The 15978-nt window shown below is 36.1% G+C and overlaps 1 protein-coding gene across 7 annotated transcripts in view; it reads right to left on the bottom strand.

Moving 5' to 3' along the window:
• EHBP1 (EH domain binding protein 1) overlaps positions 1–15978 on the bottom strand; it is a 422755-nt gene that overhangs the window by 319420 nt on the left and 87357 nt on the right. For all 7 annotated transcript variants that reach the window (XM_069069010.1, XM_069069006.1, XM_069069005.1 and 4 more), the window contains exon 5: positions 14601–14654. In XM_069069010.1, the coding sequence (XP_068925111.1) occupies positions 14601–14654 (54 nt within the window). The remainder of the gene's footprint in view (positions 1–14600; positions 14655–15978) is intronic.

Here is a 15978-nt window from a genome sequence, read left to right on the forward strand (position 1 = left end):
TACTCTCAAGGTCTTTCTGAAGAACTTCAATATCAATTGTAAGACATGGAAGATTTTGACACAGGACTGCCCAGCATGGTATGTTCACTTCAAAGATTTAAAAAAAAAAATTTAAGAAGTGTTTTCTCATATTTTTTGACAATTTCTCCAGTGGGAATGGATTTCAATCTTATATACCTGCTATATATGTATTTTGAATATAAAACTTTTAGCAGATAAACATAAGTGTGCATATATGTACATATATATGTGTGTGTGTGATTAAAAGATTTTTTCCCAGTCCAATTATATCCTTTCTTATCCTAGATATATTTATTTTACTCATGTAAAGTCTTTTCAATTTCATGTAGTCAAAAATATAGATTTTATTGTGGCTCTCTATCTTTAAACATCCCACTGGAGATGAAATGGATTCCAGTGCATAAAGGCATAAGACAAGGAAAAGGAAGGCTGATCTACTTTTAAGTAACAGGGCCAAGTAGGTGCTTCAGTAATCAATAACTCTGACTACTTAGATAGGACCTCCAGGAGGATCACATGAGGATATAAGGAGAGACAGAATCAAAGGACCCACAACGGATAGATTATGGTAGAAGGGCACGTAAGATCAGAATGAAGGAGAGTTACCACAAGTTCTACTCTTCCCCCTACAGTCAGCCCTCCTAAAAAGTGGGAGGAGAAAAAGGCCCAGTAGAATATTCTACCTTCGAACATCCTCTCCTTTACCCCCCACACAAAGGGAAATGGTCATTCAAGCAATTACCTATTAGGACTATGTTCTGTCAGTAAGGTCCTACTTTAACTACATTTTCCCTACAATCAGGTCTCAGCAGAGGATCCTGGCCAACTGATTTCCTACCAAGAATTGTGCTGAATAGCTTTGAAAGTTACTAGATAATTGGCATGGATATGATTCTTACTAGTATCCTTCTATCACTTAAGGAAAAGACTGAGGATTTCTTTCCTCCCTTTTGCCCCAAGGGGCAAAAATTCCTAATTACAGTCTCTCCTTGACTAATTCACCATACAAGAAAACAATAAAGAAATGTCCTACCTGTCTTGCTAACTTTAAAAAATTATGGGGGAGAGCAAAGTAAAAAGGAGTTAAGAAACAGAATGAGACAGTACATACACAAAGGAAGAGCTCACCGAAAATGCATCATCCTAAACAGAAAGGAAATCCCCCCAAATTTTTCAAACTAAATTTAACTATATGAAAGCTAAATTGTTAGAATCCCCATAAATATCATACAAGAACAATGACATTTTTTTCTAGATTTGTTTTAAGACTAAGAATGTTGAGGGGGCAGAATCAAGATGGCGGAGTAGAAACATGACTTCCGTGGGACTCTAGCTTCCACCTCCCCCAATTCATGTAAAAGGAGACTCTGAACTAATTTTGGAGCTGCAGAACCCCCAAAATGACAAAAAGAAGCTAACCTCCTGCTGAGGACAGCCCGGCAGGCCAGCAGGAATCAGCCAGCACAGTGTTCTGGGAGCCAAGCCCAGCCTCACACTGAGGTTTTAGCCCCAGGGCAGGCCTGACCAACGACTGGCTGGAGGGACTCCAGATCACTAGCAGCTGTGGTCATTTCCAGAATTATCAATATATAGATGTAAAGGACAAAGTGAGAGGTCAGTGCAGTATGGATTTTGGGATCCAGTAGTTGGGAGTGCATTGGCCTCTTCCCCCAGGGCGAGAAGCCACTGAGGAGCCGGGCAGTACAGCCGGCCCCACCTGGCAGCTTCAGCTCCTGGCCTGCAGAGTGTAGGAGGACCAAGAGACCAGTCTGAGGGGTAATTGCTCTTGCTTTACCCTGATTGGATCTGGATTGTGGTCTAGGGTGGAGGTCCTGGGTTGTGTGACCAGCTTGCCAGAGCGTGTGGAGGCTTCAAAGAGGGCACCCAACTAATACCTTCAGCAGCTGAGAAAACCCCAGCATTTAGTACGAAGCTCGCCTGTCTGGTAGCAGAGTCCTACTGTGGCAAAAAGCCCAAAAGTCAAGTAATTGAGTGGCAAAATGAGCAGGAAAAGGAAGCAAACCAAGCAAAGCAATCCAACATTAGACTCCTATTTTGGGGACAAAAAGGAGCAAAGCATGGAACAGGAGGAAGACAGCAAAGTCAGAACTCCTGCACCAAAAGCTTCCAAGAAAAATATGAGCTGGGTACAAGCCATAGAGGACCTGAAGAAGTAAATAAGAGAAGTGGAGGAAAAATTTGGAAGAGAAATGAGAACAATGCAAGAAAATTATGAAATGAGACTCAACATCCTGACTGAGGAAAATAATACCTTAAAAAACAGACTAACTCAAATGGCAAAAGAGGCTCAAAAAAGCAATGAGGAGAAGAATGCCTTAAAAAGTAAAATTTGCCAGATGGAAAAAGAATCTCAAAAGCTCACTGAAGAGAATCATTCCTTCAGAATTAGATTGAAGCAAATGGAAGCTAGTGACTTTATGCGAAATCAAGATGCTGTTGAACAGATCCAAACAAATGAAAGAATAGAAGGAAATGTGAAATATCTCATGGGAAAAAACACTGACCTGGAAAATAGATCCAGGAGAGAGAATTTAAAAATTATTGGACTACCTGAAAGCCATGATCAACGTAAGAACCTAGAAATCATCCTCCAAGAAATTCTCAAGGAAAACTGCCCTGATGTTTTAGAACCAGAGGGCAAAATAGAGGTTGAAAGAATCCACTGATCACCTCCTGAAAAAGATCCCAAAAAGAAAACTCCTAGGAATATTATAGCCAGGTTCTGAAATTCCCAGATCAAGGAGAGAATATTAAAAGCAGCCAGGAAGAAATAATTTGAATATTGTAGAAACACAATCAGGATAACACAGGAACTGGAAGCTTCTACACTGAAGGACTGAAGGGCTTGGAATATGATATTCCAGAAGGCAAAGAAGCTGGGATTAAAACCAAGAATCACCTACCAAGCAAAACTGAGTATCATGTTTCAGGGGAAAATATGATCATTCAGTGGAATAGAGGACTTTCAAGCATTCTTGTTGAAAAAACCAGAGTTGAATAGAAAATCTGACATCCAGATACAAGAAGTAAGAGAAGTCTGAGAAGGTAAACAGGAAAAGAAATCATAAGGAACTTATCAAACTTGAACTATTTACATTCCTACATGGAAAAAGGATAATTTTAACTTATGAAACTTTTCTCAGTATGAAAATAGTTGAAGGGAATGGAAATATATGTGTGTGTGTGTGTGTGTGTGTGTGTGTGTGCGCGTCTATATAGGAGGGTATATGGGCATATGAATACATATGTGAATGTGTGTATACATGTTTACAGGTATACATAGATAGAGGGCACAGGACCAATCTAACAGGAGGGGATGATACTTAAAAGGTGAAATTAAGAGGTGAGAGAGGAATATAATGAGAGGAGATAGGGAGAGACAGAATGGGGTAAATTCTCATATAGAAACGGCAAGGGAAAATGGTTACAATGAAAGGGAAGAACAGGAAGGGAAAAAGTCAAAACCTTATTCTCATTGAATTTGGCTCAGGGAGGGAATGACATACACACTAAATAGACTATCTCATCCTACAAGAGAGTAGTAGGGAAGGGTATGAGAGGGGGGATGATGGAAGGGAGGGCAAGCTGGGGGGGAGGGAAATTGGAAGCACCCACTTTTGAAAAGGTACAGGATCAAAGTAGAGAACAGAACAAATGGGAGGTAGGATAGAACGGAGGGAAATATAGTCAGTCTTTTACAATATATCTACCATGGTAATGTTTTACATAGCTACACAGGTACAACCTATACTGAATTGCTTATCTTCCCAGTAAGGGTGGGTGACAAGGGAGGAAGGGAATGAATCTGGAATTCAAAGATTTAAAATCAAATGTTTAAAAATATATAAATACAATTATTAATACTATTTTACATGTAATTGGGAAATAAGATATACAGGCATTGGGGCATAGAGATCCACCATGCCCTACTGGAAAAGTCGAAGGGGGTATGGGAGAAGATATAGGAGAGAGAAGATTGGAGGAGGGGATATCCTGTGGGACCACTATTTTGGGGTGGTGGCTAGGGGGACAACGGGGAAAAAATTTGTAACTCAAAATCTGGTGGAAATTAATGATGTAAACCAGAACTTAATAAAGCATTTGAAAAAAAAAGACTAAGGATGTTGAAATGCTGAAACTAGTTCAATTGATAATACTTTCAAGAAAGTATCTGAAACACATAGGTAAACTAAATTCCTCCAATCAGTTTTCGATCTCTCTGGTAATGGTCAGCAAACAAGTTTAATTCCATTTTTAATAGAATACTTTTTAAGGAAAAAAGTTCTGAGCTATCTACCCACATCTTTGTTCTAAACAAATGCATGCTTGCCAAAAAGACTATTTTGTGGAGAACTCACACAGGGCAAACTTTCACACAGTGGTCAGAAGAAATGACACAAGGATAGTCTCAAGTTCTCTCTTGAGAACTTTGGAACTGATTGTGTGACATGGGAGATACTGACACAGGAGCACTCTATATGGTATGCCCACATCAGAGAAGGTGCTGTGCTCTATGAGCAAAGCAGAACTGAAATAGCTCAAAGGAAAGGCAAGATGTGCAAATTTAGAGAATCTACCCAAATGTTCACACAGACTATTTGTGCCTAACCTGTGATAAGAGTATTCCGAGCTCGCATTGGTCTGATCAGTCACAGTAGGACACACTGAAACTGGGCTCTAGCATAGTGATGTCATTTTGGTCTTTTTCAGGAATTAAGGATGACCACTACCAACCACTAAATGAACCTATACCCAATCAACATAATTCAAAGCTTCAGTTTTATAAAGTGATAAATATCTTGGTTTTAGGCTATTTGTCTTTAAGGCTGTTGTTTTTTTAATCCCCCACTGTTCTTCATATTTATTTAGATCAAAGAATTATCTGGGGGAAAATGACCAATTGATATCCCAAGGATTTTTTTTCCATGTGTGGAGAGGGTGGGGTTGTGTATAGGTGGCAATACAGGCAAATTCAATGTCAAAAAGCTATTTCACTACTATAGATTTAGAAGATTTATTTACATACAGACAAGAATATACAGAAGAAAGTCAAATAAAAAGTAGCAAATTGAACAATCTTAAAACAAATACTTTTATATTAAAAGCCAAGTTCTTATGTTTGGAATATCATTAGAATCCTACTGTAAAACAATTACCAAGTCTCTGTTTTGATATTTGATGTAGAAAAAGAAAAGACCTCATGCAGATTCAGAGCCTCTTGTGCACTGGTAATAATATTTCACTGCTGATTTCCTATAAATAAACATATGGCAAAAAAAATTGCTCATACTGCTTGTTTTAAACACATTTAACATACTATTAGAGGTTTGCTTCCTGAACTGACAGACTTGCTCATTGGTTTTTTTCCCTCTAGCTGACAAAGTATAACAACTATTGTGAACAACCATGGTTGGCCTTCTCTTTCATTTTTATCTAAAAGATATTTGCAGGCAACTAACAGAAAGTAAGCAGAATAAACTAAATAAAATGGTACTAGCAATTCAGAAGGCAAATGCACCTTACTATTGTGAATCAATAACTGTAGAACTTATATCTCATCTTTCATCCCTGAATAAACGTTTCAATTTATAATATTCTTTGAGTTTATAAAACTAGAATGTAATAACAAGATCTTACTATTATGTTTATTTCCCAAAATTCTGATTTCCATCTTTAGGTCATTAATTAGAATATAGAACAAATTTAAACCTTTTCTACAATTCTGTCCATTTTAAGTTTAAATGCTTAATCTATTATTGTACTATTTTGTTCCGTTTCTTTCAGCCAGTGTCTTTCAGATAAAATATACAATTCATTCCAATCTCTGACTCAATTTAAAAGGCTGTCTATTTTTAAAGTGATTCACTACAGATTAACAGACATATGTGTATATATGTTTATATATAACATGCATTTTTGTGTGCACATATATGGATATACATATAAAATAAATTCCTGATTCTTGCTATTTACTGAAAATAATGGCAAGTGAAAGAAAAAAATACTATCCAAGAAGCTTAAAATTAGGGAAAAGAATTGAAACACATAAGTTGTATAAGACAAAATACATGAGATATGTCAAATTAAAATTCAAAGGAATTCAAAGAAAGAGATTCAAAGTTCTAATTGGGAGGATAAGGGAAAAATTCAGGGAGTGACAGTAAAATAAAAAAGATGTCAACAAGTAGAGATGAGAGGAACAATTGTGCCAAGTGTTGGGGTGGTGCTTGTAAATGAATAAGGGCAGGAGAAGATAGTAAGTGGTCTAGTTTGGCTTAAGTACGGGAATATGAAAAGGAGAAATATGAAATGGGTTGGAAATAAGAGTTTAAGATGGGGTGGTTAGGTGGCTCAGTGAATAGAGCACCAGACCTGGAGGCAAGAGGACCTGGATTCAAATCCGGCCTCAGACACTTAACACAAAACTAGCCATGTGACCTTGGGCAAGTCACTTAACCCCAATTGCCCTACCTTCCCCTCTCCAAAAAGCAAAAAAAAAAAAAAAAAAAAAGGAAATAGAGTTTAAGGGAGGTAGCTAGGTAGCAAGGAATCCCTAGGGATTCTATGGTCATTACCCTTCTTGGGTCACGTCTTGCTGAGCCAGACAGGGAAGAGAAGGCTCAATAACTCCATAGATGGCATCAAGGAAGATCAGGAATTTAGATAGCAAAAATGTTAAAGAGATACTGTTTAGTTACTATGACAAAAAAAAAAGGTATGGAAATGACTGTAATATGTAAGAAGTATCTTGAGTTGAAGTGAGAGGTGTAAACAAAGCAGTGACCAGATTAGAGGGGGTTTTGAGGTATGTGATATCCTAAGCCAAGAATGATTTAATACCAGGAAGTACTAACAAATGAAGGGTAGTTTGTTGACAATACAGAAGAGTTCAAACAGGGGAATGGGTAAGCAAGCCATAAGGGCTGTGGAAGCTGTAGTAGTTTAGTATTACAGGAATGAAGGAAAGTCAGACAGTGACAGAGATAGGCATATAATCAAAATATTTCATTCCAGAAAAAAATCAAAAAGGTTGATTTAATTTATATTGCAGAAACAGTAGAACATAATCAATTTGAACGGCAGAGAGCAGGTAAACATCTGGAAAATATTAAATTTTAGTTGATTTTACCTGATCTATTATTGAATTCCATTAATAAGATGAAAGTCTATTTGTTAAAAGTTAAGGGAAAAAAAGACAATCTTAAATCCTTTTATATTTGTTTTGGTGAATTTTTAAAATTATCACACATACACATACACACACACACAGAAAAGGCAGCTTTGGTTGAATGAGAATAGTACACATACAAAGAAGATAATGAATTAATTATATGTTTTGTTAAAGAAGGGGGTATTAATTAACCTTAAACTTATTTATATGCGGGAAGACAGAACTGAAAATTTTAGTGAACTCAAAATGTTTTCGATTCTCTTTCTATTAGAAATTATATTGTGATTAGCATTTTTCCCAATGATTCCTTTGAAGTAAGAAAGATATCTAGGATGAGAAAACAGATTTCCACATTAAGTTTTCCTTTTTTGAAGTTGGAAACTCTGATATTTACAGCCTGGGGTAGGAAATATTCTTTCATTTCCCTTGGGTGGGGGGGAGGATCTCAAGAAGAAAGCTTAGGATAAACATTAGGAAAATTCATTTTTTGATCACAAATTAAAAATAACTAATCAAATAAAGGCATCATCGTCTTTGATCGCAATAAAAAGCAGTGTTTTGTATAATATTTAATTGTATCACATCTTAAAAATTATACTCCATTTAAATTATGTTCAACAGTGTTCAACAATAACCAAGCAAAAAAAAAAAACCTAATAAAGTAACCATTTCAGACTAGATATGAACTGTAATGAGGATAATGACTTGCATGACTAATCTGCTAAAACAGGTTAGGATTTAAAAGGTTAACTGAAAGGTTTTGTTACAAAACTGGAAATCCTAACTTTTTCAAATTATTTCCTCTAATTATTATTTCTTCTACTATGAAATGGCAAATAACTTAACCAATTTTGAATATATTTTTAATTAGTAAGATTTCACACTAGTAAATTACATTGTTATTTTGAAGAATCCTCTAGTATAAAAGAACATTTGAGTTACGAAAATTATTCTAGAATAGTTTTACCCATCTCTGCCTTTACCCCTTCCCAAAAGATTACAATGGAACACAACAACATTAAATTTCAGAGCTTCTTTATCACCTACCACAGACTTCAGCACAGATTATCATTTACCTCAGGTGAAGGTGCTGAGATAATATACAATTGGGGGAGGGAGGAGAGGATAGAGAACTACAACACATAATTTAGATACCACTCTAAGAAAACAACTTTTAAAAATTAAAACACAAATGCCTCAGCAATTCAAATGCAAAAAAAAAAAGACAAGAATAGAAAGCTTGAATTAGCTTTAGTCCATCTTCAGTACATGTTGAGATCAATTCTTCACTTAATAACTCAAAGCTATTAGGGATATATCAGGTAAGATGAGAGTTTCAAACATAAGAATAAATTTCATCATTCACCACTGAGTGGAGCTGTTAACCTTGGAAATGACTTTTCAAGGTTAGTCTTTAAGCCTTCTTTTGAAAGGATCATAGAACACTGCAACATTAAGTAACATTAAATCTTTTGAACATTTAAGACTACCATCCTCATTTTACAGATGAGGAAATTAAGGTCTAAAGAAAAGAAATGACTTGTCCAAGGTCACAAGCAAGTTAGTATGACAGCTAGGACTAGAATCCAATTTCATCTGGTCCCTCCATAATACCATGGAGACCTTTTACTGAATGAAGAACTAGCATTTATATACTGCCTATTAGGTGCCAGTCAATGTGCTAAGCACTTTAAAAATATCATTTGATCCTCATCATAATCATGTGAAGTAGCTGTCATTTTACAGCTAAAGAAACCGAGGCAGACAAAACTTAGGTGATTTACTCAGGATTACCACAGCTAATAAGTGTCTGAGGCCAGATTTAAATTCAAATCTTTCTAACTCCAGGCTAGTGCTCTATACATTGTCCCATTTAGTTGCTCCCAATATGTATTATGTATATATATGGTATTATTTACATATTATTACATATTCTATTTTATATAGGTAAAACATATTTTAAAATCTCTTTTAAAAACTGAACTGCCCTTAAATTATTATACACGTATCAATTTTCTTTAAGAAAATTGCTGAACTAAGAGAACATTGAATATGGTCACAGAAATTCTGTCTTAAGAACCACTATAAGAAAATAAGTCATTTTGACTATTACAAATACCCAAATTAACTGCAAAGGACATATGAAGAAAAACATTATCTACATCCAAAGAAATAACTAATAAATCCATATATATACATATTTGTGTCTAATGGTAGCCATCACTAGGATGGGAGGTTAGGGAAGGAAGAATAAAAAGAAATGTGCATGATAACTTTATTATATATTTAAAGGAAAAGCAAGTTGTATATAATATATTGGTAATATCACGTGCAATAATTTTTTAAATTATACAAAGTTATGGAAATGCTTGCTTTATCCCATAAATTGAAAAAAAGAAATTAGAAAAAGAAAAAATAAATAATATATATAATATGTAGTCCTGGAAGTTCATAATAGATTTACATAGCTATAAGAATAGGTAATGAAATATTTTTCCAAAAATGTGTCAATTAAATGAGCAAAATTCATATAGATTTAGGTGGAACAGTGGATAGCTCAACATGACAACTTAGGAAGACCTGAGTTCAAATCTGGCCTCAGATACTTACTAGCTGTGTGAACCAGGGCAAGTCACTGTACCTCTGTCAGCCTCAATTTCTTAAATTGTAAGATGGGGAGAATAACAGCACCTATTTCCCAGGATTGTTGTAAAGATAAAATGAGATATTTGTAAAATGCTTAGCCATTTTAATGCCTGACATATATTAGATGTTTAAAAAAAGTTTTTTTCCTCCTTCCTTTCCTTTCTACCACTCCAATGCTTATAAATAATTAGTACCAGGGGCGGCCAGGTGGCTCAGTGAGTAAGAGCACCAGCTCCAGTGTCGTGATGACCTAGAGATCAAATCCCGGGCTCAGACACTCAGCACCACACCCAGAAATAACTGGCTGTGTAACCTTGAGCAAGTTACTTAACTCTGATTGCTTTAAAAAATAATAATAATTAGTACTAGCAATCTGCACATCCTGGATAAGAGGCAAACAGTACACATGGGGAAAATAGTTTTAAAATAACAACTACAACCTGAAATGCTGTTGAGAAGCCATGAAAGGGAAGGAATAGGCAGAGGAAGAGCTAATGATGAGAGAAGATGCTAGTCTTATCATCTGGTTGCTCCTTTTAAATTTTCTTGCTAGCTAAGCATTAAGCTCAGTTGTTTCTATGATCCTGAAGGATTGCAAAAGCTGTCCATGTCCTCTAAATTTCAACATCATAGGGTCCAGTTCTGAGGCTATATGGTATATAAGGAAGAGCACTAAACTAAAAATCAAGAATAAAGGATACCAGCTCTGCCAGTGACTTACCATGTGACCCCACCTCTCTGTTCCATAGTTAATATATAAAATATATATGGAGCCAAATATATGTACATATATTTGGTTTACCTCTATCCTCATCTGTAAAATGGAAACCTGTCTAACACATAAGTCAAATTTCAAAGACATCACAAAATCTCATTTGGAAAGACTCTCAAAGACTACTTATAATATACTCAGAAAGTAGCTGGTTAGTAGGAAGAACACTAGATTTGAAGCCAGAGAACCTGTGTTAACATTCCTGCCCTGTCACTTGCAGATTATCTGCCTGGCCACTATCCCAGTTCAGGTTCTCTTCACCTCTCATCTGTACTATACAGCAATAGCCACCAAATTGGTCTCTGCCTCAAGTTTCTCCCCCTTCTAGCTACTCTCCACAAAGCTGCCCACCACAACTTTTACCTGCTCAATAAACTCCAGTAACCAGTTCCCTACTGCCTGAAAAATGAAATACAAATGCATTTAAAGCCCTTCACATTCGGGGCACAATCTACCATACCAGCTTTTTTATACAGAGTATCAGCCTTTGTAACCCCAGCACCTGACATATAGTAAGGAAAGACTTTGTTGTTGTTCAGTCATTTAAGTCATGTCCAACACTTCATGATACCAATTGGGTTTGGTTTTGTTTTGTTTGCAAAGATACTGGAGTCGTTTGTTGCTTCCTACTCTAGAAGGTAAACAAGGTTAAGTGATGTGTCCATGGTCACAAAGCTCGTAAAGTATCTGAAGGCAAATTTGAACTAAGGAAGATGAGTCTTCCTGACTCCAGGCCTAGCATTCTATCCACTTCACCACCTAGATGCTCCCTCTGGAGCTACAGTCCTATATCAGCAACTGCCACTGAGGCATTTTAAACTGTTTATGGGCATCTCAAACTCATCATATCCAAAACAGAACTCATCTTTCTTAACTTCCCTAACATTGTCAAGGACACTACTATCTTCCCTGACGGCCAGACTTACAAGTCAAGTGATCCTCAACTTCTCCTTCCTCTCACTCACCCCACATATCCACCCTGTTGCCAAATCATTTCATTTCAACTTCCATAATATTTCTTGTATATGTTCTCTTCTCTCCAATCTCCCAACCACTACTCTAGTTTAGGCTCTCATCACCTCTCACCTGGACTATTATATAGTAATCTTCTAACTGATCTCCTTGCCTCAAATATCTCTCTACTCCATTCCATTCTCCTCAGCCAACAAAATGATTTTTCTAAAGTCTGATAAGTCTGACCATGTCACCCACCTGTCAAAAACTCCAAGGTCTCCCTTTTACTTACAGGATCAAATATAAAGTCCTATGTTGAAATTCAAAGCATCTCATAAGGACTTCCAGGGGCAAAGTCAAGATGGTGGAACAGAGAAAGCATGCAGTCAAGTTCTCTCAACAACTTTAAAATAGTGCCTCAAATCAAATTCTGGAGAGCTAGAGCAAACAAAAGTTAGGGTGAGATATTTTTCCAGCTCAAGACAACTTAGGAGGTCAGAGAGATCTGTGACATAGGGGTAGAGGCTGTCCTGGAGACCATATAAATGAAAACACCAGTGATGGGACTAGGTGGTAATAACAGAAGCAAATGCAGCTGAAGGAGCTTTCAAGCCAGAGATAGTAAGGGGACCTGGAAACTGGTCACAAAGAAATTTAGAGAGTCTCCCATGTTAGCACTGGATGTAGAACTGGAAGATATCTGGCAACTCCACTGCCTATACTCACTTCTGGTTCACGTTTCAAGGGAAGAGAAGAGTACTTTCAGTCATGAGGGACTAGGGGCCCTGAGCAACCATATCATTTTTGGTCTTAAGGGATCAGGGACTTTAACAAGCAATGTGGCTTAAGACCCTAAGGTAGCAGGGGCCCTGAGAAGTAGTATCAATTGTGATCCCAAGAGATGAAGAGTCCTTCCTGAGTAAGGAACAGATCACCAACTAGGAGAGCAGTGACCACATCTCTCCCCAGGTCACACCACCCTGGAACACCAAAAATTTATAAACACCCAGACTCAGCTTTGGGAAAAAAATGCAGAAAAAGTCTGAAACTTGGGACACTGTCCCCTTTCCCTCCATACATAAGGAACAGAGCCCAACTTTAACATAAATTTAAAGTCAAGAAATAGGGTGGGAAAATGAACAAACAAACAAAAAGAAACTGACCATTAAAAAGCTACTATGGTGACAGGGTAGATCAAGACACAAACTCAGGAGAAAACAATGGAGTCAAAACAGCTACAAGCAAAGCCTCACAGGAAAATACAATGTGAATTGGACACAAGTCCAACAAGAAGTCCTAGGAGAGCTAAAAAAACAGTTGTCAAAATCAAATAAGAATGGTCAAGGAAAAATTAAAGAAATGAGAGTGAGAGGGATGGCTAGGTGGCACAGTGAATAGAGCACTGGCCCTGGAATCAGGAGGACCTGAGTTCAAATCTGGCCTCAAGACACTTAACACAAAATGTGACTAGCCATGTGACTTTGGGCAAGTCACAACCCCAATTACCCTACCTTCCCCCCTCCAAAAAGTAAAAAAAAAAAAATGAGAGTGAAAGAAGAAAAATATAAACAGACAATTAACAGCTTGGTAAAAAGAGGCACAATAATACTGAAAAAAGTAATACTTTAAAAAAGAAATGTGGACAAATGGGGAAAAACGTACAAAAATTCACTGATAAAAATAACTACTTAAGAATTGGCCAAATATAAAAAAGAGGTACAAAACACTCACTTAAGAAATAATTCCTTAAAAATTAAAATTTGGCAAGCATGAGCTAATGACTGCTACTTTGATCAGCAAATGACCAAATGATCTTAAATAAACCAACACAATTCCAGAGAATACATAATGAAAAATACTAACCACCTCCACAGAGAACTGATGAATTTGGGGTACAGAATGAAGCATATTTTTTAAAGCTTTATTTTTCTTGTTTGTGTGTGTTTTCTTTTGCAGCATGGCTAATATGGAAATGTTTTGTATGATTTCACACATACAGACAAAACACACACACACAACTCAATATCATATTGCTTGGCTTCTCAAGGGATGGATGGGCTAGAAGGAGAGAGGGAGAATTTGGAGTTCAAAATTTAAAAAAAAATTGTTAAAAAATGTTTACATGTAACTGGAGAATATATAACAAAACATATATAAATGTATTTAAAGTTTTTCATAACCTGGCCCTTCCTACCTTTCAGTCAGCAATACTAACCTACTTGTTGTTCCTTATACATGACACTCCATTTCCCATTCCCACACCTTTTCACTAGTTCTTCCCCATTCTTCAAATGCTTCCTTCCTCAACTCCATTCCCTAGTTTTCTTGGCTTACTTCAAGACTCAGAAAAAATTCCTTTTCAAGAGTTCTCTCCTGGTTCCTCTTGTTATTATTGTTGTCCCCTCTGAATTTTGTCACCTGTGAGGTCTCTATACCAATGACATAATAAATCCAGCCCCCATTCCTAAGTATCATCTTATTATTTCATACAATGTTTCAATTTTGTTTTTACTTAGCCTAGTGTTTGGTAAAGCTTTATTATATGCTTTTTCATTCATTCAATCATGTCAATATCAACCCATTAATAATTCAATTTATGAACCAACCTGAAAAAAAAAATGATGTACAACAGCTATGGAGATCTATGACTTAAGAATTGACATATCTGCTCTGACTCTTCAAACCTTAAAACATATGAAAGACTGCAAAATTCACATAAAGCTATTTGAAAGCATAATTCAGTACCAGAATATTCTTTTCTTCCACAAACTTAAGCTAAACAATTTTTTATTAAATAATTCTACAATTTTGCTATTACTCTGTTAGAAAAATTCTTAGAGTTACAGATCTTATTTCATTTCCATGAGGCTTTCATCAGCACAGACCAGTTCTGCACCTTAAATCATTGATCATAGACAAACCTAAAAAACAACTCAATCCCAGAAATTATATTCAAATATGACATTACTTAACATTGAATCATACACTCAAGGCATGAATTTTTGATCAACTTACATTTTCTATGACAAATGTCCATTCTTTGTCTTCAAACTCTTCAGCATGTGGATCCTGAAACAAAAAATTAAGTATAATTAGCTTTAAAAAATTTTTTAAGTTGTTTTGGGTTTCTAAAAGCTTATAAAGCAAGCTGCTTCTTTTCCTACCAATACTTTTTAGGCTTGCTCCAGTAGGTAACAAAATGGGCAACCCAAAATGATCTTAAATTTTTTTGTCTTTTATCCTAATAGACTTCTTCTAATTAAAATAATGCATTACCTTTTGAACCAAAACTTTTCAGAATTTTTTTGTAACAATATTTTTGTTTTTCCAGAAAGCTTAAAATAGTCCTATTTAGAGATTTAGCTGGTCAATAAATTTAGAAAACAATATTAAAAAAAAATCAGAGGCATGTTCTGAAACTATCTCCTGAATTATAGGAAGTTATATAGATATTTCAAAGTCTTACTTTAGTACTTCAATGGATCTGTAATTGTATCAATGGTACTTTGAGTCATAGTGAGATTAAATCTATAGCTTTAGGCCTCAAAATTCAAGAATCATGAATCTACAGATGAGGATGAGGGAAGGGTGAAATAACCAAAGGGGAACTACATTCACATAGAAAATTCCACTGCCCAGCTATGTACCTGTGCGCATCCTCCCATGCCTGGAATGCTCTCCCCTGTCATTTCCATTTCTTAGAATTTCTAGTTTCTTTCAAAAAGAACTCAACTCAAGCAACACCTTTTACATAAAGCTTTACAGATCCCCCAACATATTAGTGCTTTCTCCCACAAAATTACCTTGCATTTATTTTGTACATGTTACACATGATAATATATGTATATGTTGTCTCCCTTTGCAAATATAATCTTGCGACATGAATGGTTTCATTTAGCACACAGCAAGCACTTTGTGTTTGCTAACTGATCGCTCTGCACTACCTCCACCTTCTAAAATCCCCCATTTTTTCTACAACTGACATAAATATTTATTAAGTGCCTACTAGGTACAAAGTACTATCATAGGCACTGCAAAATATGACAAATAAGGCACAGTGCTCAAAAGAACTGAAAAAATCTAGCAGATTTAGGCAAAGACACCACTCCTTCAATGAAGTCCTTAATCATATCTCAAATGAGCTGATGCATGTAAAGTGTTTTGCCAACTTTAAAGTAAAATATGAAATATCAGCTATTATTATTATTAGACATAACATTTCCTATGTTAATGAATTTTTGGAGAAATGAATGGCAGTAAAGAGAGTTTATAAAAATGAATGGTTTAACTACCAAAAAAGGACAGGGATGGGGCGGCCAGGTGGCTCAGCGAGTAAGAGCACCGGCTCCAGAGTCGGGATGACCTGGGATCGAATCCAGGTTCTGATACTTAG

The sequence above is a fragment of the Petaurus breviceps genome, unplaced genomic scaffold (genome assembly GCF_028583685.1).
Source record: "Petaurus breviceps papuanus isolate PSGF00001 unplaced genomic scaffold, PetGlider_PUasm1.0 90775, whole genome shotgun sequence".
NCBI lineage: Eukaryota > Metazoa > Chordata > Mammalia > Diprotodontia > Petauridae > Petaurus > Petaurus breviceps.